Source organism: Scyliorhinus torazame, chromosome 14, assembly GCF_047496885.1.
Source record: "Scyliorhinus torazame isolate Kashiwa2021f chromosome 14, sScyTor2.1, whole genome shotgun sequence".
In the NCBI taxonomy this organism is placed as follows: Eukaryota; Metazoa; Chordata; class Chondrichthyes; order Carcharhiniformes; family Scyliorhinidae; genus Scyliorhinus; species Scyliorhinus torazame.
The window spans coordinates 82,682,549-82,705,588 of NC_092720.1; the positions used below are offsets into that span (position 1 = coordinate 82,682,549).

Below are 23,040 nucleotides of genomic sequence, written 5' to 3' on the forward strand. Positions count from 1 at the left end.
CGACCCGGACCTGTTTAGTACAGGTCTCCACAAACAGGGACAAGGCAGACTTGGGGGGGGGGGGTCTCCTGGGCAATTGGAGGCCTCAGGTGGTTGACCCCTGGTCAAGGTAGCACCCTGGAGCTGCTGATGCCACCCAGGCATCTTGCCTAAGGCAGGTATTTGATGGTCTCAAATTTCAATATTTATTTTCATTTCCAGATCCCTTATCTGTACAGGATTGGTCCAAGAAATTATTTAGGGAATACATCAATTGGAGGGCCTTTTCCATTGCTCTTGTAAGTATAATCTCCTGCTCTTGTCATTTCTTTTCCTAATTGGATCATTCTAGAAAGTATATTGGAATCCAATTAGAGAAGGTGAATAATTTACAAATTGGTAATCACAACTGAAAATTGATCAGATTAGATAACGATGTCTCACTCCTTGCTGTATTTATAATTTGCAAAGATTAGGCTCTCAGTGATGCTGGGATAGATTGTTCCTTTACTATTGTTAACAAAGTTGGCGGTACATAAAGTGTGGAACCTACTTTGTGCACACTTACGGCCTTTATCTCCCAATTAGCCATAATGCAGAGCCTCTGCCTGTGCTCAAGATGAGAGCCTGACACCAGTTGAATTGCTGGAATTAAATTGATGTACTTCCTATGCATGGAGAATGGTTGTAGGCTCTGTACAGCATCATGCACCCATTAGCCGCCCAGGCAACTAAATAGCAGGGACAATACGTTCAACATTATTTCACATCGCAGAATTGGGATGTTGAATCAGCTGTCCTTCAATTAACTTTATTTGGAGATAGCTGTCATAATATGCACCCATGCACATCATGAGGTAAAAGCAGGCAGCGACAGACACCCAGGTGAGCCAATCAACATACAGAACAGAACACGACCAATCACCAGACAGAACACCAGAGGGGGGCTTCCAACTATAAAACACATGAGGCATCAGCACTCTGCTTCTTTTCACTGGTGACAACTGTAGTGACAGTCAGGGTGTACAAATCATTCAACACCTTCTACACGTGGATCAAAGCTAGCCTGGTCTAGATAGTTAATGTTAGTTTACTTAGAGTAGTAGAGAGTCAACCCACAGGCAGCTGTGTGCTTCGTTACTGAAGTTCAATAAATCTTATTGAACCATGCCTACGTTTGGTGTATGCTTGATCATTGAACTGCATCGTGTTGCAGTCCTTGTAACCCCAGGGTGAATAACACGACATGGTACCAGGAGTGGCTACTGCTTTTAAGTAATTTACCTTCAAAAAATCATTGATGACCAGCAACTGCCTTCCAGCGGCAAAGAAAAGATCCAGGCACCTCCAGACCTCCGGATCTCCGGGAACCTTGGCGCAACTGGTGGGTCTTCAAGCAGAAATTCAGTCTATACCTTGAGGCCTCGGGCCTCGAAGGTGCGTCCGATGCCCGAAAAATCGCGTTGCTACTGTCGACTGCGGGGCACCAGGCCATCCAAATCTTCAATTAGCTCACTTTTGCCGACGGTGAGGACAAAACCAAGTTCCAGACCATCTTAGCCAAATTCAACAGTCACTGTGAGGTAGAGACAAACGAAAGCTTCGAGCGTTATGTCTTCCAGCTGTGCCTTCAGGGTAAGGATGAGCCTTTCCAGCCCTTTCTCACTCATCTTCGCATTCTCGCGCAATCCTGCAACTACGGTGACACCGCTGACGCCCTCATCAGGGATCAGATGGGGTTTGGCATCCACTCCAGCGCCCTGCAGGAGCAGCTCCTAAAAATAAAAAATATGACCCTGCCAGTGGCCATCGAGACGTGCAAAGTCCACAAACAGGCGAAAAGTCGCTATTCCCACCTGAAGTTAGCAGAGCAGGACCAACTTGCCCAACACAAAGCTGAGAGTGTACAGGCCATCGCCCGAATGCGGTGCCTGAGCATCGACGTAGGCGGCCATTTCACGCGCTTTTCCAGGGGTCCCACGCATGTGCACCACGGTTGGGAGAACGAAGCGGCCAAAGACTACACTGCGCAGGTGCGAGCGGCGGCTGGCAACGACGCACCGAGCATCGCGACATCGACATGATGACGTGCCCCAACTGCGGCACCGCCCATTTATAGCGGCAATGCCCTGCAAAAGGCAGGCGATCTCTCAACTGCAAGAAGCTTGGCCATCATGCGGCTTTGTGCAGGTCTGCACCTCCGATAGGGGGCCAGCGATCCCAGCTCCAATGCAGACGCGTTCGAAGTGTGCAGCAAGGGCTGCTGGATTTGGAACCTGATCCCGTCACGGATCCACAGGTCGACTGCCCGGAGTCCCCATATCGAGTGGGCACCATCACCATGCATGACAAGGCCTCCTCGCATTCAGCAACACACACACCCATCCTCAATGTGGATTATGCGGTCGAGTGGTATGCCACAGTATAAGTCAACGATTGTAGCATCCGGTTCAAGCTGGACACCAGTGCTTCGGTCAATCTAATATCCCAAGCAGATCTTGCTCGTATCCAAAGGCAGCCAACAATTCTTCCGCCGGCCTGCCAGTTGCTCGACTACAATGGAAATGCCATCACTGCGTTAGGGTCCTGTCACCTGCATGTATCCAACAAGGCCATCAAGGCCACTTTGCGGTTTGAGATTGTCAAGCCTGGCAGGGCTTCGCTGCTTGGTGCCCATGCATGCAAGCTACTCCATCTAATCCAGCATGTACATGCCATGTCCTCTGCCGATAGCACTCTTCAGGCCGACATTGAGGAGCTACTATTGCAATACCCGGATGTGTTCAGTGGGATGGGTACGCTGCCCTACCGCTATAAAATTCTGCTCAGGCCTGATGCCTGTCATCCATGCGCCACACTGGGTGTCGGCGCCCCTAAAAGACCGTCTAAAGGCGCAGCTGCTGGAGCTCCAAGATCAGGGAATAATATCCAATGTTATGGGTCAGGGTTTAGAGAACCCCAATTTGTATCATGGAGTTCACCTACCCCACAACTTTTAATAGACTGTGGTATGGGGAGCACATGGCCCACTCTACAGGTGTGGTATGGCAGAAATGGTAAGGTATTTTTAAAAACAAAACAATGTTTATTCTATGAACTCAAGTTAACCTTTTTAAAACAAACAGTGAATATCTTAGCAACCATTAATTCAAAGATAACCCCCAAAGAATACAACACTAAGTAATCCTTTAAGCTGTCCTTTTAACATCCAAAAGACTTAACAACCTTTAAGCAGAAGCACATCAGAGTTTACATTCAATACTGAAAACATTTAAATTTCTGAATTCACCAAATGATTAAGAGATAGTCCTTCATGGCAGAGAGAACAGCAGTACAGCTGCTTTGGCTGACTTCAACTGCAACACATTGAAAAACGAAACCAAAAAGACAGACACACCCAAGCTTTTCTCAAAGTGAAACTAAAAAGCAGAACCAGAGTTCAGCTCCACCCACACTCTGACATCACTGCAGTAACATGAGCAGCCAAACATTTCTTAAAGGTACCTTTCTTAAACACCCATTTCTTAAAGGTACTCTCACATGACATCTTCCCCCCCTAAAAAAAAACACCATCAACTTCAAGATTGTTTCATTGTTCACCTTTTCACCATCCTTTAAGAAATGCATACAGTAAATATACTTTATCGTTTCAAAAAACAACACACGCAAACAGGTATAATAATATAGTCCATTTTTTTTTCGTTCTTCTTCCTCCAACTGAAATTGTTTCCATTCATCACATTCATGACAAAGCATCAGCTATCACGTTTTCTCATCCTGCCACATGTACTATTTTTAAATGAAATGGCTGTAACAGTAAACTCCAGCGCAACATTGTTATTCCGGAATCGCTCCAAAAACGTCAATGGGTTATGATCAGTATATATAACGGTGTCAGACGGATTGCTGGTCACATAAATGTGAAAATGTTGCAAAGCCAGCACCAAACTCAAATCTCCTTCTCAATCGTGGAATACTTTTTCTGGTGAGAATTCAATTTCTTTGAAAAATAACCAATAGGCTTGACTAGCCCTTCATCATCGTCTTGTAGAAGCACCGCACCTACACCCACATCACTCGCATCAACCGCCACTTTGAATGGTTTGGTATAATTTGGGATGGCTAACACAGGAGCAGTGGTTAACACAGCCTTCAGGCAGTCAAATGCCTGTTGACACTCCGCTGTCCACTGGAATTTGTTACGCTTCTTGAGCAAGTCCGTCAGTGGAGCGACCACACTGCTAAATTTGGGTACAAATTTCCGGTAAAATCCACTCATACCAAGAAATCGCATCATTTCCCGTCGTGTCGAGGGTATCGGAAAGTCCCCAATAACTTTTGTTTTCACATCCCGTGGGACCATTCAACCCTGTCCGATTGTATGGCCAAGGAAAGTGACTTGGGTCTTTCCAAATTCACTTTTGGCTAGGTTTTGTCACCAAACCCGCCTCCTGAAGTCGATTGCCAGTGGAGATAAAGTTTTAGTATTGTTACCAGTGGTAGGTGAACGTTTAAAAGCTAGGTTTGGGGGTCGATCAAATAACTCCATCAGTAGTTTCAAATGTTCTGTCCATGTCTGGCTGAAAATTACCAGATCGTCGATGTATAATCGCACAATTGGGTAATCCTGAAATGACTTTGTTTGTTAACCGTTGAAATGAGGCTGGGGTGTTTTTCATGCCAAATGGCATAACTTTGAATTGGTATATACCATCTGGAGTCACAAAAACTGAAATCTCCTTCACCCTTTCGGATAAAGGTATCTGCCAGTATCCTTTAAGTAAATCCAATCTGGAAATAAAAGCGGACTGTCCCACTTTCTCAATGCAATCCTCCAAACGTGGGATAGGATAAGAGTCCGTTCTTGTAACTGCATTAACCTTTCTATAGTCCACACACAACCATTGGGTACCGTCTGGTTTAGGTACCATCATGATGGGTGAGCTCCATTGGCTGCAGCCCACTTCAATTATGCCATTTTTAAGCATACTCTCAATCTCTTTGTTAACCTGTGCCAATTTTAAAGGGTTAAGTCTATATGGATGTTGTTTGATTGGAACAGCATTTCCCACATCTACATCATGTATAATCATTTATTCCCAATTTATCTCCACAAACTTGCCCATGTGATATCAATAACTCTTTCAGGTCAGTTCGTTTTCCTCTGGAACGTAACTCAACAATTTATCCCAATTTAAAAAAATATATATTTTTATTCTCCTCCTTTTTCACATTTTCTCCCAAATTTATACCCACCAACAATAAACATTAATCAGCAACCAATATGTCAATCCCCATAACAATAACAACAATCCCATCCTCCCACCAACCCCCAAACATTAGCCCGCATGTTTATATGACCAAATCACAAAAAGGATTCAGGGATTACCCATAGTCACCCTTAATACACACAGCCCCACTCCTCCCCCAACCCTCCCACCCATCCCCCCAACTAATGTTCGATGTTATCCAGTTCATGAAAGTGCATAATGAATAATGCCCATGACTTGTAGAACCCCTCCGTCCTTCCCCTCAGTTCAAACTTAACCTTCTCAAGAGTCAAGGATTCCAACAGGTCCCCCGCCACGCCAGGGCGTAGGGTGGAGAGGCTGCTCTCCATCCCAACAGGATCCGCATTCGGGTGATCAACGAGGCGAAGGCTACGATATCTGCCTCCGCACCCGTTTCCAACCCTGGCTGGTCCGACACCCCGAATATGGCCTCCTGGGGACCCGGTCCGGTTTCACATGCACCACCTTGGAAATTACCCTAAAAACCTCCTTCCGGTAATCCTCTCGCTTTGGACAGGACCAAAACATATGAACGTGATTAGCGGGCACCCCCCCCCCCCCCCCACCCCACAACGCTCACACACATCTTCTACTCCTTCAAAGAATCGGCTCATCCTCGCCCTCGTGAGGTGTGCTCTGTATACCACCTCCAGCTGCATCAGCCCCAACCTCGCACATGAGGTGGAGGCATTTACTCTCCGGAGCACCTCACACCAGACCCCTCCTCCATAACCTCTCCCAACTCTTCCTCCCACTTTGCTTTGACCCCTTCCAGTGGTGCCTTATCCTCTTCCAAAATAGCTCTGTACACCACTGACACTACCCCCTTCTCCAGTCCCCTTGTCGTCAGCACCTCCTCCAGCAATGCGGAGGCTGGTTCCTCCGGGAAGCTCTGTATCTCCTTTCTGGCAAAATCTCGAACCTGCATGTATCTAAACATTTCTCCCTGCTCCAGCCCATACTTCGCTTCCAGCTCCTTCAATCCTGCAAATCGACCCCTAAGAAACAAATCTTTTAGCGTCTTAATCCCCTTCTCTTCCCATTTCCGAAAATTTCAATCCTACCTCCCTGGCTCAAATCTGTGGTTCCCCCGAATCGGCATTTCCCTTGACCCTTCCCCCAACCTGAAGTGATGGCGAAACTGCCCCCAGATTTTCAATGAAGCTATTATTACCGGACTCCCTGAGTATTTCCCCGGAGCTATCAGGAGCGGTGAATTTATCCCAATTTTTAAGAACATCCTCATTTTCCAATTTAATTTGAGGTCTGCCAAATTCACAATCATCTGGATTTGGTCCTTTTTCTCTCCTTCCCTTTCAAAGTACCTTTTAAGCATATTCACATGGCACACTTGGTGAGTCTTCCTTCTATCTGGTGTTTTTACCACATAATTTACCTCACTTAATTTCCTTTCAATCTGATAAGGTCCACAAAACCTAGCTTTTAAAGGTTCACCTACCACTGGTAACAACACTAAAACTTTATCTCCACTGGCAAAACTACGAACTTTGGATTTCTTGTCCGCTACCCGTTTCATCACATCTTGTGCAACTTTCAAATGTTGTCTAGCCAATTCACCTGCTCTATTTAATCGTTTCCTAAAATTTGACATGTATTCCAATAATGTAATTTCCGATTTCTCACACACCAATTTTTCCTTAATCAATTTAAGTGGTCCTCTTACCTCATGACCAAAAATTAGTTCAAAAAGACTAAATTTGGTTGACTCATTAGGTGCATCCCTATTGCAAACAGTTCAAATGGAATTCCTTTATCCCAATCCTCTGGATAATCTTGACAATAAGCCCTCAACATTGTCTTTAATGTCTGATGCCACCTTTCTAACGCTCCCTGCGATTCTGGATGGTACGCAGTTGATTTAAATTGTTTTATTCCTAAGCTATACATTACTTCTTTGAATAACCTCGAGGTAAAATTTGATCCCTGATCCGATTGTATTTCTGCGGGTAGTCCATATCTAGTAAAGAATTTAAGTAACTCCTCCACAATCTTTTTAGCTGTAATATTACATGCTGCAATGGCCTCTGGAAACCTAGTAGACACATCCATTATAGTCAAAAGATATTGATTCCCATGTTTTATTTTAGGAAGCGGTCCTACGCAATCAATTATGACCCTTGTTAAAGGTTCCTCAAATGCTGGAATGGGTATTAAGAGCACTGGTTTTATCACTGCTTGAGGTTTCCTTATCCCCAAATGACCTCCCACTGGTACCTCCTGTGCAACTCGCAACAGCTCCTTTCTATACCCTACCGGCAATGTTACTTGATGAACTTCTGCCCACTTTTCATCCGCCTGCATATGTAAAGGTCTCCGTTTTCTCATCAAGACATCATTTTTACAGTAATAACACTCTGGTATACACTCAGATTCTTCTTCCGTGTATGCTTTCTGATACATCCGTTTTATTTCTATATCTTTTTGTTGTAACTCCCCCAATTTTCCTGAACTAAGAATATCCGCCTCATCCTCCACCTGTTCTTGTTCTTTTCCAACCATCTGATCAAAAATCGTTTCTGATAATTGCCCTTCAACTTCATCTTCACTCTTTGATTTCTCCTCTTGTCTGAACCTGTGACTTTGCAACCTTGTTACTACACAATCCGGAAAAATCCCAGGATATTCGTCCTTCAACACTTCAGTTGTCTGATTTTCCAGTGGCTTATCAACCACAGTCGGCATCACTCCCACCTGTGATCCAGCTATATCATTACCCAAGATAAACTGTATTCCTGGACAAGATAGTTTCTCTATTACTCCTACTACCACTTCACCACTCTTCACTGGACTTTCCAACCTTACCTTATATAATGGAATGATACTCCTCTCACCCTGAATTCCACATATTAACACCTTTTCTGGCAACATTCTTCCCAAGCTACATGACTCTTCATCTCTTACCATTAAAGATTGACTAGCTCCCGTATCTCTTAAAATTGTGACTTCTTTATCTGCTCCTCCTGATATACATGAATAAACTTTACCCACACAAGTAAATTCTTTAAAGAGATCTGGCACCTTCTTATCAATCAGCTCTTGATCAGGCTGTACAATCTATTGCACCTCCTTCGCTTCACTTGGGCTTTCCTTTACCCCTTTAACAAACCCCATTGTCTTATCCTGTTTTACCACATCTGCCTTCCCAGTGCTTTTCTTCAATCACCAACATTGTGACTTTACATGGCCTAGTTTATTACAGTGAAAACATTTGAAACTTTTCATGTCTTTTCCACCTTCCTGGATTTCTTTTTTAATCTGAGGTACACTCTCCTTATTATCTCCCATCAGATCACATTTACGTTACCACTTGAGTATTTCTCATGTCCCCAGTTTCTTTCTCTCACAGGCTGAAACTGATGTCGGAAACCAATCTTTGATTTATGAACTAATTCATAATCATCTGCCATTTCGGCTGCTAACCTCGCAGTTTTAACCCTCTGCTCTTCCAATTGAGTTCTCACTACATCAGGAATTGAATTTTTAAACTCCTCCAAAAGTATAGTTTTTCTGAGAGCTTCATACGTTTGGTCTATTTTCAAAGCCCTTATCCGCCTATCAAAATTACTCTGTTTGATCCTTTCAAACTCCATGTATGTTTGACCAAATTCTTTCCTTAAATTTCTAAACCTTTGGCTGTAAGCTTCAGGCACTAGTTTATATGCACCTAAGATGGATTTTTTCACCTCCTCATACGTGCCAGATACCTCCTCCAGTAGTGATTCAAACACTTCACTAGCTCTACCTACCAGCTTTGCTTGAATCAGTAATACCCACATGTCCTGTGGCCATTTCATTTGTTCAGCTACCTTCTCAAATGAAATGAAAAAGGCTTCTACCTCCTTCTCGTCAAACCTTGGCAATGCTTGGACATATTTAAATAGATCCCCACCACGCCTTCAACTATGACGCTCTTTCTCACTATCCTCATCACTATCATCCAACTGTACGTTTCCCTTTACGTCTGCCAATTTTAACTGACTGTCATGTTTCATGGCCATTTCCTGAAGTTCAAACTCTCTCTCTTTATCTTTTTCCCTGATCTGTATCTCCCTTTCTTTTTAAACTTGTTCTGCTAGGGCTATTCTTTCTTTGTTTCTTTCTTCTCTCTCCTTTTCTTTTTCTCTCATTGCATATTTTAGCTGCTTAATTTCTTTTTCATGTTCAAGTTGCTTAATCTGCAACTGGATTTTTGCCATTTCTATTGAGTCAGACTGTATCTCAGGCAACTTTAAACGCTTAGCCACCGCCATAATTACCTCACCTTTTCGTATTTGGTCAGGTAATGTTAACTGCAATGTTTTTGCCAAATCTAACAGTCTGCTTTTAGTCTCTGTCCGTAAGGTACTGCGTGTGACTGCCTCCACCCCGAAAAACTTCAAAGCCTCTGAAAGAGCCATTGTCCACAACACACTCCCCACTTAAACTAAAATACCACACCTGAAAAGCAACCACAATATGCTCACCCCTCACTGTCTTTAAGTTCACAAAGCCAATCCAATAGATAGACTTTTATCCCCCTCGTGCCCCCAATTGTTATGGGTCAGGGTTTAGAGAACCCCAATTTGTATCATGGAGTTCACCTACCCCACAACTTTTAATAGATTGTGGTATGGGGAGCACATGGCCCACTCTACAGGTGTGATACAGCAGAAATGGAAAGGTATTTTTTAAAACAAAATAATGTTTATTCTATGAACACAAGTTAACCTTTTTAAAACAGTGAATATGTTAGTAACCATTAATTCAAAGATAACCCCCAAAGAATACAACACTAAGTAATCCTTTAAGCTGTCCTTTTAACATCCAAAAGCACATTCAGTACTTAAAATATTTAAATTTTTGAATTCACCAAATGATTAAGACATCGTCCTTCATGGCAGAGAACAGCAGTACAGCTGCTTTGGCTGACTTCAGCTGCAACACACTGAAAAATGAAACCAAAAAGACAGACACACCCAAGCTTTTCTCAAAGTGAAACTAAAAAGCAGAACCAGAGCTCAGCTCCACCCACACTCTGACATCATTGCAGTAACATGAGCAGCTAAACATTTCTTAAAGGTACCTTTCTTAAGCACCCATTTCTTAAAGGTACTCTCGCATAACACCAAGTTGATGGAACCAACTGACTGGGTCAGCTCGATGGTCTGTGTCAAGAAGCCCTCTGGAGAACTGCGCATTTGTATCGATCCCAAGGATCTGAACCACAACATTATGAGGGAACACCACCCGATCACGAAGCGGGAGGGGCTGACGAGTGAGATGGCACATGCCAAATTCTTTACAAAGCTGGATGCATCGCATGGCTTCTGGCAGATACAACTGGATGAGTCCAGCAGGAAGCTCTGCAGGTTTAATACACCCGTCGGAAGATATTGCTACAACCGCATGCCGTTTGGTATTGTTTCAGCCTCCAAAATCTTTCATCCAATAATGGAGCAAATGCTAGAGGGCATTGACGGTGTGCGGGTTTATGTTGACGACGTCATCATATGGTCCACGATCTCAGAGGAACATATTTCTCGTCTGCAACTAGTCTCCAGGCACATACATGCCAACGGCCTGAAGTTAAACAAAACCAAATGCTCCTTTGGCATGTCGTCAATTAAGTTTCTGGTTGATCAGATATCCCAGCAGGGTGTGCAACCAGACTCGGATAAAGTCAAGGCCATCAACACAATGAAGACTCCAGAGGCCAAGAAGGCGGTCCTCCGCTTCCTGAGGATGGTACATTTTATAGGGAAGTTCATTCCCAACCTTGCGTCACACACCACGGCCCTCAGGCACCTGGTGAAGAAGTCCACTACTTTCCAGTGGCTACCTGCACATTAAGCAGAGTGGCTTTAGTTGAAAGCGAAGCTAACCACCGCTCCTGTTCTAGCTTTTTTTGACCCAGCGACGGAGACTAAAATATCCACAGACTCCAGCCAGGACGGCATTGGGGCGGTGCTCCTCCAGAAGGACGACACCTCGTCCTGGGCTCCAGTGGCCTTCGCGTCAAGGGCCATTGTCATAATATACACCGGTATATCATGGTGCAGACACACACTGATGGACACACAGTGGGACCAATCAACATACACAACACCGCAGCCAATCACCAGTGAGAGCACATGCAGTATAAAGACAGGGGACATCAGAGTTCCCGCTCATTCGAGTAGCAGCTAGCTAGGAGCACAGAGCTCACAGCCTGTAACACAGACATTAACCATGTGCTAAGTACATCAACTGGTCAGGATAAGGCAAAGGTCTTTAGTTGAAGCTGGTATCGTATTTACCCACAGTTCAATTATGTTTAAATAGTTAACCTTTTAATAAAATAGTGTTGCTTTGTGTTGGTGACCTGCATGTGATCCAGAACACCCAACACATCAGCCATGACCCCCATTGAGCAACGATATGCTCAGATAGAGAAAGAATGCCTGGGCCTTCTCACTGGCATCGTGAAATTCCACGATTATGTCTATGGTCTCCCAACCTTTACAGTAGAGACGGACCACAGACCCTAGTGCATATTATACATAAGGACTTAAATGACATGACACCCAGGCTCCAGAGCATTCTCCTTCGACTCCGCAGAAATGATTTTGAACTGGTTTATACACCTGGAAAGGAGCTAATCATCGCGGATGCCCTGTTGTGTGCCATCACCTCGCCATGTAAGCAGGTAGGCTTCATACACGACATTGAGGCACAGGTGCAACTGTGTGCCAGCACCCTCCCGACATCCGACGATGACTCATCATCATTCGAGAAGAGACCGCCAAGGAGCCTCTTCTGCAGCGGGTCATACATCATCTCACGAATGGCTGGCAGGAAGGGCAATGCCCCCAATACTATAATGTAAAGGATGACCTAACAGTTGTCGAGGGCAGCACGGTAGCATTGTGGATAGCACAATTGCTTCACAACTGTTGTGGCCATTCACGTACCTGACCTGGATCACCTACCAGTGCTGCAAAAGATGCAGCAGATCAGAACCCAGCAAAAGCTAACATCTGATGTTCATGCTACTGATTTGCCTGTGCTCTCTCCGAAGGATGCTGTTCGCATCAAGTTGCCTGGTGGAGGCTGGTAAACCCCAGCTGTTGTTGTTCGACAGGCTGCTCCCAGGTCGTGTGGTTCACATGGCTGATGGATCTATTGTCAGGCGCAACAGAAGGGTACTACGCAAACTTGCCTGACCACCACCGGATCTCATATTCCCAGATGTCGTTGTGCCTTATCCGGACACCACGCTCCACGAGGCCACCAGTCTGGCTGCATGTCAGCCTGTCAAGACATCATAATCCCCGCCTCCACCTCTCAGGCGATCGACAAGGATCCGACGCCAGCCCCAACGACTGGATTTATAAATAGTTCCTTTGTATATATACTGTTATGTTTCTGCATGCTAGACACCTTACATGTACATATCCATTCACTCACCAATTGCTGTGTATAGTTACTTTTGTAAATAATTCGTATATGCTCTAAGCAGCCAACAATTTTTTTTTAAAAGGGGGATGTCATAATATACACCCATGCACATCATGAGGTAAAAGCAGACAGTGACAGACACCCAGGTGAGCCAATCAACATATAGAACAGAACGCGACCAATCACCGGACAGAACACCAGAGGGGGGCTTCCAATTATAAAACAGATGAGGCATCGGCACTCCGCCTCTTTCCGCTGGTGACAACTGTAGTGACAGTCAGGGTGTACAAATCATTCAACACCTTCTACACGTGGATCAGAACTAGCCTGGTCTAGTTAGTTAATGTTAGTTTACTTAGAGTAATACAGAGTCAACCCACAGGCAGCTGTGCGCTTCGTTACTGAAGTTCAATAAATCTTATTGAACCACGCCTACGTTTGGTGTATGCTTGATCATTTCACTGCATCGTGTTGCACTCCATGTTACCCAGGGTGAATAACACAACAATAGCTTCCTTCTACTCTTCACAGTAATGCTGATGCCAGGGACATAGAGGCATTTCTGTCATCCGGAAGACCAGAAGACGTAGGAGCAGAATTAGGCCATTCGGCACATCGGGTCTGCTCCGCCATTCAATCATGGCTGATATGTTTTTCATCTCCATTCTCCTGCCTTCTCCCCATAACCCCTGATCTCCTTATTAATCCAGCATTGATAAGGTACAAATGCCAGGAATATATATTGCGCCATACTCTCACCACTTTTGACCTCCTCCTCAGCGACTTGTGTAGCCGATCTACTTCAGGATGTCAGTCAAAGACTCCCTCCCCCACCAGCTTCAACCATCCTCGCCACATATTTTGTGGCCTACATTCCCTCGATCTCTTCAGACAGCCCCACAAGCCTGAAATTCTGCCTCCTCAAGCGATTCTCCAAATCATTCACCTTCTCCCACAACTTCTTCTGACCCTCCGTCATCATCAGCATTTCAGCCTCCAACAAGGTCTGGCATCGACTCCTCCACCTTCTGGAGCGCAGCATTCTATGCTTCCAGCCTCTGCTCCACTCGCTCTCGGGAAGCCCGGATTGGCTCTGCCACCCTAGCCAAGTATTCTGAGGCCACCTTCCTCCGCTGCTGGAATTTAGTTGTCAAAAACTCCACAAGTTGCTCCATTGACAATTGTGTGGGCAATGACGCCACAGAGTTCTCTGACATCGTTTCCTCCGTTGTACCTCGAGAATTCTCGTGGTCTGACTGTTGCTCTTTATTAGTTGCATTCTTCGTTTGGTAGGGCTTATACATTGCCTGACGAAGGAGACTCACGAGCTCTCACTTTTCCTTCATTTTCCACCTGCGTAGCACCCCACAAAATGGGCAAAAAGGACCAAAACATCCAACCTCGGACAAGAGCCATCTAATGTGCGACCACTCACTCCAAGGCCACTACCGGAAGTCTCCACTGAAATTTTGTGCCTTCACCTGTACCGAACCAGACTTAGGGTGAAAGAAAAATGGTGATGGGGCCTGGAATGTGGAAGTCCATCCCCCTTTCCGGCCCTGCATATTTTAATTTGCATGGAAAAGGGGATGGGAGAGTTTCACATACAGGTTCAGGGAGATGTTGGAGAAGCCAATACCTGCAGCAGAAACAGTTTTCAGACTTAATTTTCATGGTTTCAGTCACTGCAGTGAAGGCCTTTGGAAGAATATCCTTCTCTAAGAGTCCTGAAAGCTGTTGGAGGGCAGTTTCAAGTTGGGCAAACTTCGTACAAAGTGATCCCAAACTGTTATTAATTTTTTGAAGTCACCTCGACTTGACTATTGAAAGTGCTGGCGTTTCCCTTGGGGTGGGGAAGAGGAAGGGAATAGTCCTGGGTTACCTGACGTGCTGCAACACGTACAAAAATATTAGACTTTAGATAAGGCCTGTGGGTTTTAGAAGGGGAGCCAATTCATCCCACCTCACCTGGTCACACCAATTCAGGGGTATCCCAGCTGGAAGTTAACAATTCAAGGGATCTCGCCCATGTTAACACTTTTGGGGAAACTTGCCTAGGCACTGTTCGTAACAAAGGCCTCCAATTATAAAATGGGTGCAGCTCCCTCTGATATCCAGACCACTGGGTCAAGAAGACTGGAGGTGCATGTTCCTAGACAGCAGGAGACCAAGAAGGAAGACCTGATATTATCCTGAGCACAGGGCACACCATGTTAGGCATAGCTTTCTGGACATGCCAGTGCAGGAGATGCCAGAGAATATCCAGACATCTGGGGCGGGATTCTCCAATCCCGCGGCAGAATGTCCACGCTGACGTAAACGGCATCGTGTTTTATGACGACGTGAACGGGCCGGCCCTCGGACTAATTCTGGCCCGGAAAAGGGTCCAGCACTGGCGCGGCGAGGAGCGCAGGGTGGCATGGCGCCAGACTGGCGTCAGTCACACGACGCCACGATGACGCAGTGCCGTGTCGGTAAAAGGTGCGCGTGCGGCGCACAGCCCCGAGACCGGTGAGATGGACGCCCCCCCCGTCGTGCCGCCCCTAGGTTCAGGGACCACGACCTCGAGACGCTGTTGGATGCGGTCGAGGAGAGGAGGGCGATCCTGTGCCGTAGATGTGGCCACCGGCACCCTGCCAGCACAGTCCGGCTGAATTGGCGTGAGGTGGGCAATGCCGTAGGTGCGGTGGGGCACACCCCACGGCCGGGCGAGCTGTGCCACAAGAAGATGCACGACCTGATGAGGGCAGCCAGGGTGAGTACACCGAGACGTGCCCCTGGCATCACCAACCCCTACCACCATACATTTGATAGTAACCCCCCCCCCAGGAGGGGTGCCAAAAACCCCACCTGACCCACATGGGCTGCGCTCACCCCTGAGAGCCGCCGTGGCCGGGTGCCCAGTGCTCCCATGCCATCATCTAGGCATCATCTGCGCGGGATGCTGCGGACAGCCTAACTCTGATGCCTTTCTGCCCCCCCACCCCCAGAGAAGAACAGCCACAACCACAGGGAGCGTGGGAGAACTGGAGGAGGTTCACCTGTACTGAACCCCCTCACAGTACACGAGAAGAGGGCACTATACCTCGTTGGCGGAGTCAGGGACCGGGAGGTGGCCCCTTGCCAAATTGGAGGTGCACCAGCAAGTGAGAATCCCCTGCCTGGCTCCACCCCCTCATCCCCCCCCCACTACAACCCCTCCCCCATCATCCCACACCCCTCCACCCCTCATCCCAATCCCTCCCCCACCAGTTCACCCCCTCTACCATCACCCTACACCACCTCACCCCATTCCCCCCACCACTACACCCACTCACCCTATTCCACGCCACCCACTACACCCCCTCCACCATCATCCCACACCCCCTCCACCCCCTCACCCCATTCCCCCCGCTACACCACCTCACCCCATCACCCCACACCCCCTCCACCCACTCATCCCATTCCCCCCGCTACACCACCTCACCCCATCACCCCACACCCCCTCCACTCCCTCACCCCATTCCCCCCCGCTACACCACCTCACCCCATCACCCCACACCCCCTCCACCCCCTCCACCATCACCCCACACCCCCTCCACCCCCTCACCCCATTCTCCCCCACTACACCCCCTCACCCCATTCCCCCCCACTCCACCCCCTCTCCCCATCACCCCACAACCCCCCCACCCCCTCATCCCATTCCCTCCCCCACTCCACCCCCTCCCCATCACCCCATACCCACTCCACCCCTCATCCCATTTCCCTCCCCACTCCACCCCCTCCCCTATCACCCCACACCCCCTCCACCCTCTCACCACATTTCCCCCCACTCCACCCCCCCACTCCACCCCCTCCCCCCATCACCCCACACCCCCTCCACCCCCTCACTCCATTTCCCCACCCACTCCACCCCCTCCCCCATCACCCCACACCCCCTCCGCCCCCTCACCCCATTTCCTCACACCACTACACCACCTCACCCCATCACCCCACACCCCCTCCACCCCCTCACCCCAGTCCGCGTGTTTAACGATACATGCTGTATTGTGTCTTCCAGGACCTGCCGCCGATCGTCCCAGCTCGTCTGGCGCTCCTCGCCCAGGACCAGTGCCAGGTCCAGATGCCCCCAGGAACGCACGCCATGGCGGGTAGGACAGACGGCAAGGAAGGCCTTCCTCTGTCACTGGGACCCAGGAATCGAACGCACAGAGGACTGACACCCAGGTCAGCGACAGCCAGGAAACGGAGACGCTGGACACTGACACGCACGACAGCCAGGACAGTGATGCACAGAGGACGGCCAGACCGGACAGTGCCCCTCAGATGGGGGCGACTCAAAGAACATCGGCCCAGGGCTCGAATCAGGAGACCCCTCACTTTGGGTCCGATGAGGACATAGACGCGGCGTCACTGCTGTCACCCACACCCTCCACCATCACAGAGATTCGCACCTCGGTTGGGCATTTTAGTGATGAGGCTTCTGGGACACAGACTGGTGCACACCACATAGCCGTACCGGTACAGCAGGTAGGTAGGAGCAGCCAAGGGGCCGGACGGTCGGAGGGCTGCCCGGCCCCAGCAACCAGCTGGCGCCCAGACGGTTCCCGGGTTCCTGACGTTCCAGACCCACCCATAGGCCCGATGCAGTTAGAAACCCAGGGACTAGACAATGGGATGATGGCCAGCTTCCAGCAACTGCAGACGCAGGTGGAAGAGTCCATCCGCGTCCAGGAGCAGGGAGTGGTGCCGGCCATGGCTGCCACCCAGGCGGACACCGCACGGGTGGCGCCCGCTGTGGAGGCAATCGTGCAACGGTTTCGGCCATGGGTCAGGTTATGTAAGGCGCGGGGCTTCATGTGCATGCATCATCCGTGGTCCAGGACAGGGCTGCCCTCTCACAGGCAGCTGGACATCTCAACCACGCTATGCAGTCTGGCTGAGTCTCAGCAGGCCATCGCTGAGAGCATCGGTGGCATTGCCCAGGTGATGGCCCAGTCTCAGCAGGCCACCGTTGAGAGCATCGGCAGCCGCACCCAGATGCTGGATGGCCTCGCACAAGCCCAGAGGGAGGTGGCGCAGTCCCAGAGTGGGATGGCCCACGCCCTGAGCTCCATCGCTGCTAACATTCAGACCCTGGTCGATACCACAGCGGGCCTCCAGGGTTGGCAGCGCCAGGTGTTGGTGATGCCTCGGGGCTTGTCTCCGCTCGCACCCCCATCCCATTGAGAGACCCGGGGGCCACCCCGAGGGAGGAGGAGGTTCTGAGGCCCGTTCCAGTGACCCCTGCAAGGGAGGTCCAGGATAAATGTGTCACGTACACTGCCCGGGTACTGGGCGCAGATGTGCATGATCTTCATGCGGTGGTCACAGACCACTTGAGTGCTCATGGAGTAGGCCCCCTTCCTGTTCTCCGCTGGTGGCCGCATGGCGACGTGCACCCCATCGATCGCCCCCTGTACCATGGGTATCCTGGCCACGGCTGCAAATCCCGCTGCCCGGGCATTCTGGTGGGTGCGGTCCAAGAACAAACAAAGAACAAAGAAATGTACAGCACAGGAACAGGCCCTTCGGCCCTCCAAGCCCGTGCCGACCATGCTGCCCGACTAAACTACAATCTTCTACACTTCCTGGGTCCGTATCCCTCTATTCCCATCCTATTCATGTATTTGTCAAGATGCCCCTTAAATGTCACTATCGTCCCTGCTTCCACCCCCTCCTCCAGTAGCGAGTTCCAGGCACCCACTACCCTCTGCGTAAAAAACTTGCCTCGTACATCTACTCTAAACCTTGCCCCTCTCACCTTAAACCTATGCCCCCTAGTAATTGACCCCTCTACCCTGGGGAAAAGCCTCTGACTATCCACTCTGTCTATGCCCCTCACAATTTTGTATACCTCTATCAGGTCTCCCCTCAACCTCCTTCGTTCCAGTGAGAACAAACCGAGTTTATTCAACCGCTCCTCATAGCTAATGCCCTCCATACCAGGCAACATTCTGGTAAATCTCTTCTGCACCCTCTCTAAAGCCTCCACATCCTTCTGGTAGTGTGGCGACCAGAATTGAACACTATACTCCAAGTGTGGCCTAACTAAGGTTCTATACAGCTGCAACATGACTTGCCAATTCTTATACTCAATGCCCCGGCCAATGAAGGCAAGCATGCCGTATGCCTTCTTGACTACCTTCTCCACCTGTGTTGCCCCTTTCAGTGACCTGTGGACCTGTACTCCTAGATCTCTTTGACTTTCAATACTCTTGAGGGTTCTACCATTCACCGTATATTCCCAACCTGCATTAGACCTTCCAAAGTGCATTACCTCACATTTGTCCAGATTAAATTCCATCTGCCATCTCTCCGCCCAAGTCTCCAAACAATCTAAATCCTGCTGTATCCTCCAACAGTCCTCATCCCTATCCGCAATTCCACCAACCTTTGTGTCGTCTGCAAACTTACTAATCAGACCAGTTACATTTTCCTCCAAATCATTTTTATATACTACAAAGAGCAAAGGCCCCAGCACTGATCCCTGTGGAACACCACTGGTCACAGCTCTCCAATTAGAAAAGCATCCTTCCATTGCTACTCTCTGCCTTCTATGGCCTAGCCAGTTCTGTATCCACCTTGCCAGCTCACCCCTGATCCCGTGTGACTTCACCTTTTGTACTAGTCTACCATGAGGGACCTTGTCAAAGGCCTTACTGAAGTCCATATAGACAACATCCACTGCCCTACCTGCATCAATCATCTTAGTGACCTCCTCGAAAAACTCTATCAAGTTAGTGAGACACGACCTCCCCTTCACAAAACCGTGCTGCCTCTCACTAATACGTCCATTTGCTTCCAAATGGGAGTATATCCTGTCTCGAAGAATTCTCTCCAGTAATTTCCCTACCACTGAAGTAAGGCTCACCGGCCTGTAGTTCGCGGGATTATCCTTGCTACCCTTCTTAAACAGAGGAACAACATTGGCTATTCTTCAGTCCTCCGGGACATCCCCCGAAGACAGCGAGGATCCAAAGATTTCCATCAAGGCCTCAGCAATTTCCTCTCCAGCCTCCTTCAGTATTCTGGGGTAGATCCCATCAGGCCCTGGGGACTTATCTACCTTAATATTTTTTAAGACACCCAACACCTCTTCTTTTTGGATCTCAATGTGACCCAGGCTATCTACACACCCTTCTCCAGACTCAACATCTACCAATTCCTTCTCTTTGGTGAATACTGATGCAAAGTATTCATTTTGTACCTCGCCCATTTCCTCTGGCTCCACACATAGATTCCCTTGCCTACCCTTCAGTGGGCCAACCCTTTCCCTGGCTACCCTTTTGCTTTTTATGTACGTGTAAAAAGCCTTGGGATTTTCCTTAACCCTATTTGCCAATGACTTTTCGTGACCCCTTCTAGCCCTCCTGACTCCTTGCTTAAGTTCCTTCCTACTTTCCTTATATTCCACGCAGGCTTCGTCTGTTCCCAGCCTTTTAGCCCTGATAAATGCCTCCTTTTTCTTTTTGACGAGGCCTACAATATCTCTCGTCATCCAAGGTTCCCGAAAATTGCCGTATTTATCTTTCTTCCTCACAGGAACATGCCGGTCCTGAATTCCTTTCAACTGACACTTGAAAGCCTCCCACATGTCAGATGTTGATTTGCCCTCAAACATCCGCCCCCAATCTATGTTCTTCAGTTCCCGCCTAATATTGTTATAATTAGCCTTCCCCCAATTTAGCACATTCAGCCTAGGACCACTCTTTTCCTTGTCCACCAGTACTTTAAAACTTACTGAATTGTGGTCACTGTTACCGAAATGCTCCCCTACTGAAACATCTACCACCTGGCCGGGCTCATTCCCCAATACCAGGTCCAGTACCGCCCCTTCCCTACTTGGACTGTCTACATATTGTTTTAAGAAGCCCTCATGGATGCTCCTTACAAACTCCGCCCCGTCTAAGCCCCTGGCACTAAGTGAGTCCCAGTCAATATTGGGGAAGTTGAAGTCTCCCATCACCACAACCCTGTTGTTTTTACTCTTTTCCAAAATCTGTCTACCTATCTGCTCCTCTATCTCCCGCTGGCTGTTGGGAGGCCTGTAGTAAACCCCCAACATTGTGACTGCACCCTTCTTATTCCTGATCTCTACCCATATAGCCTCACTGCCCTCTGAGGTGTCCTCTCGCAGTACAGCTGTGATATTCTCCCGAACCAGTAGCGCAACTCCGCCTCCCCTTTTACACCCCCCTCTATCCCGCCTGAAACATCTAAATCCTGGAACGTTTAGCTGCCAATCCTGCCCTTCCCTCAACCAGGTCTCTGTAATGGCAACAATATCATAGTTCCAAGTACTAATCCAAGCTCTAAGTTCATCTGCCTTACCCGTAATACTTCTTGCATTAAAACATACGCACTTCAGGCCACCAGACCCGCTGTGTTCAGCAACTTCTCCCTGTCTGCTCTGCCTCAGAGACACACTGTCCCTATTCCCTAGTTCTCCCTCAATGCTCTCACCTTCTGACCTATTGCTCCCGTGCCCACCCCCCTGCCATACTAGTTTAAACCCTCCCGTGTGACACTAGCAAACTTCGCGGCCAGGATATTTATGCCTCTCCGGTTTAGATGCAACCCGTCCTTCTTATACAGGTCACACCTGCCCCGGAAGATCTCCCAGTGGTCCAGATAATGGAAACCCTCCCTCCTACACCAGCTGTTTAGCCACGTGTTTAGCTGCTCTATCTTCCTATTTCTAGCCTCACTGGCACGTGGCACAGGGAGTAATCCCGAGATTACAACCCTCGAGGTCCTGTCTTTTAACTTTCTGCCTAGCTCCCTGAACTCTTGCTGCAGGACCTCATGCCCCTTCCTGCCTATGTCGTTAGTACCAATATGTACAACGACCTCTGCCTGTTTGCCCTCCCCCTTCAGGATGCCCTCTACCCGTTCGGAGACATCCTGGACCCTGGCACCAGGGAGGCAACATACCATCCTGGAGTCTCTTTCACGTCCACAGAAGCGCCTATCTGTGCCCCTGACTATAGAGTCCCCTATTACTATTACTCTTCTGCGCTTTGACCCTCCCTTCTGAACATCAGAGCCAGCCGTGGTGCCACTGCTCTGGCTGCTGCTGTTTTCCCCTGATAGGCTATTCCCCCCGACAGTATCCAAAGGGGTATATCTGTTCGAGAGGGGGACAACCACAGGGGATTCCTGCACTGACTGCCTGCCCTTTCTGGTGGTCACCCACTTCTCTGCCTGCACCTTGGGTGTGACCACATCTACATAACTGCGATCTATGATGCTTTCCACCACCTGCATGCTCCTAAGTGCATCCAATTGCCGCTCCAACCGAACCATGCGGTCTGTGAGGAGATCCAGTTGGGTGCACTTTCTGCAGATGAAGCCATCCGGGACGCTGGAAGCCTCCCGGACCTGCCACATCTCACAGTCAGAGCACAGCACCCCTCTAACTGACATTGCGTCAATTAATTAAAATTAAAATTAAAATTTAAAAAAAAATTTTTTTTTAAATATATTTTTTTTAAATTTCAAAGTTACTGTTGACTATCTGTTTCCTAGCACTAGATTTCTAATAGAAATGCGAAAGCTAAATATAGTACTCTCCGATCTCTGGCTTAGATATCCCTCTAAATTATAATTAAGTAAGTATGTACCAGTCCACGATGTCGTACAGGGCGTCAGTCACTACACGAATGCACTGGTGCGCCGATGGCTGGGAGATGCTGGACAGGTCCCCACTCAGCGACTGGAATGATCCCGTTGCATAAATGTTGAGGGACTGGAGCGCACAATGACTTACGAGAGAGACGAGAAGTGATGAAGTCGATTCAGGCTTTATTAAGCGAGACTTGTCCCCAGCAGTTCAGCAACAGAATGAAGTGGCGGGGAGAAGCTCGGGTTCTTATACTCCACCTTCAGGGCGGAGCCAGGAATCAGCAGCCAACCAGGACCCGGGATCTGTCAGCCAATAGCATCACGGCTTCACAGTCCCACATGACCCCTAATACATACCACCACATTTACCCCTTGTTAAAAAGGAACCCGGCGGGGTGGTGGTTCGCATGGTGGTAGGGGTTTACAAGGCTGGTCCTGGGAGGAAAATTTCGGACATGTTACTACAGTTTTAGCCCTACACTGGGCTATGTACAAAGTTTGTGAAACTATTTACAATATTATTAAGAGAAAAATTTTTGTTTTGTTTTTTTGTTACAATACAACAACATTCTTGGTGTCACGCGGATGCCACGAGTCGAGCGGGCGGTCTGGTCTTCCTCGTCGATCGCCTCTGCCCCAGTGGTGGTGCAGGTGCTTGTTCAGGCGTTGTCGTCTCCGGGAGCGTTTC

The 23,040-nt window shown here is 48.4% G+C and overlaps 1 protein-coding gene across 1 annotated transcript in view; it reads left to right on the forward strand.

The window, feature by feature from the left end:
- Positions 1-23,040, forward strand: part of LOC140389312 (transient receptor potential cation channel subfamily V member 6-like) — a 92,762-nt gene that overhangs the window by 47,205 nt on the left and 22,517 nt on the right. The window contains exon 10 of the mRNA XM_072473480.1: positions 202-278. Within this exon, the coding sequence (XP_072329581.1) occupies positions 202-278 (77 nt within the window). The remainder of the gene's footprint in view (positions 1-201; positions 279-23,040) is intronic.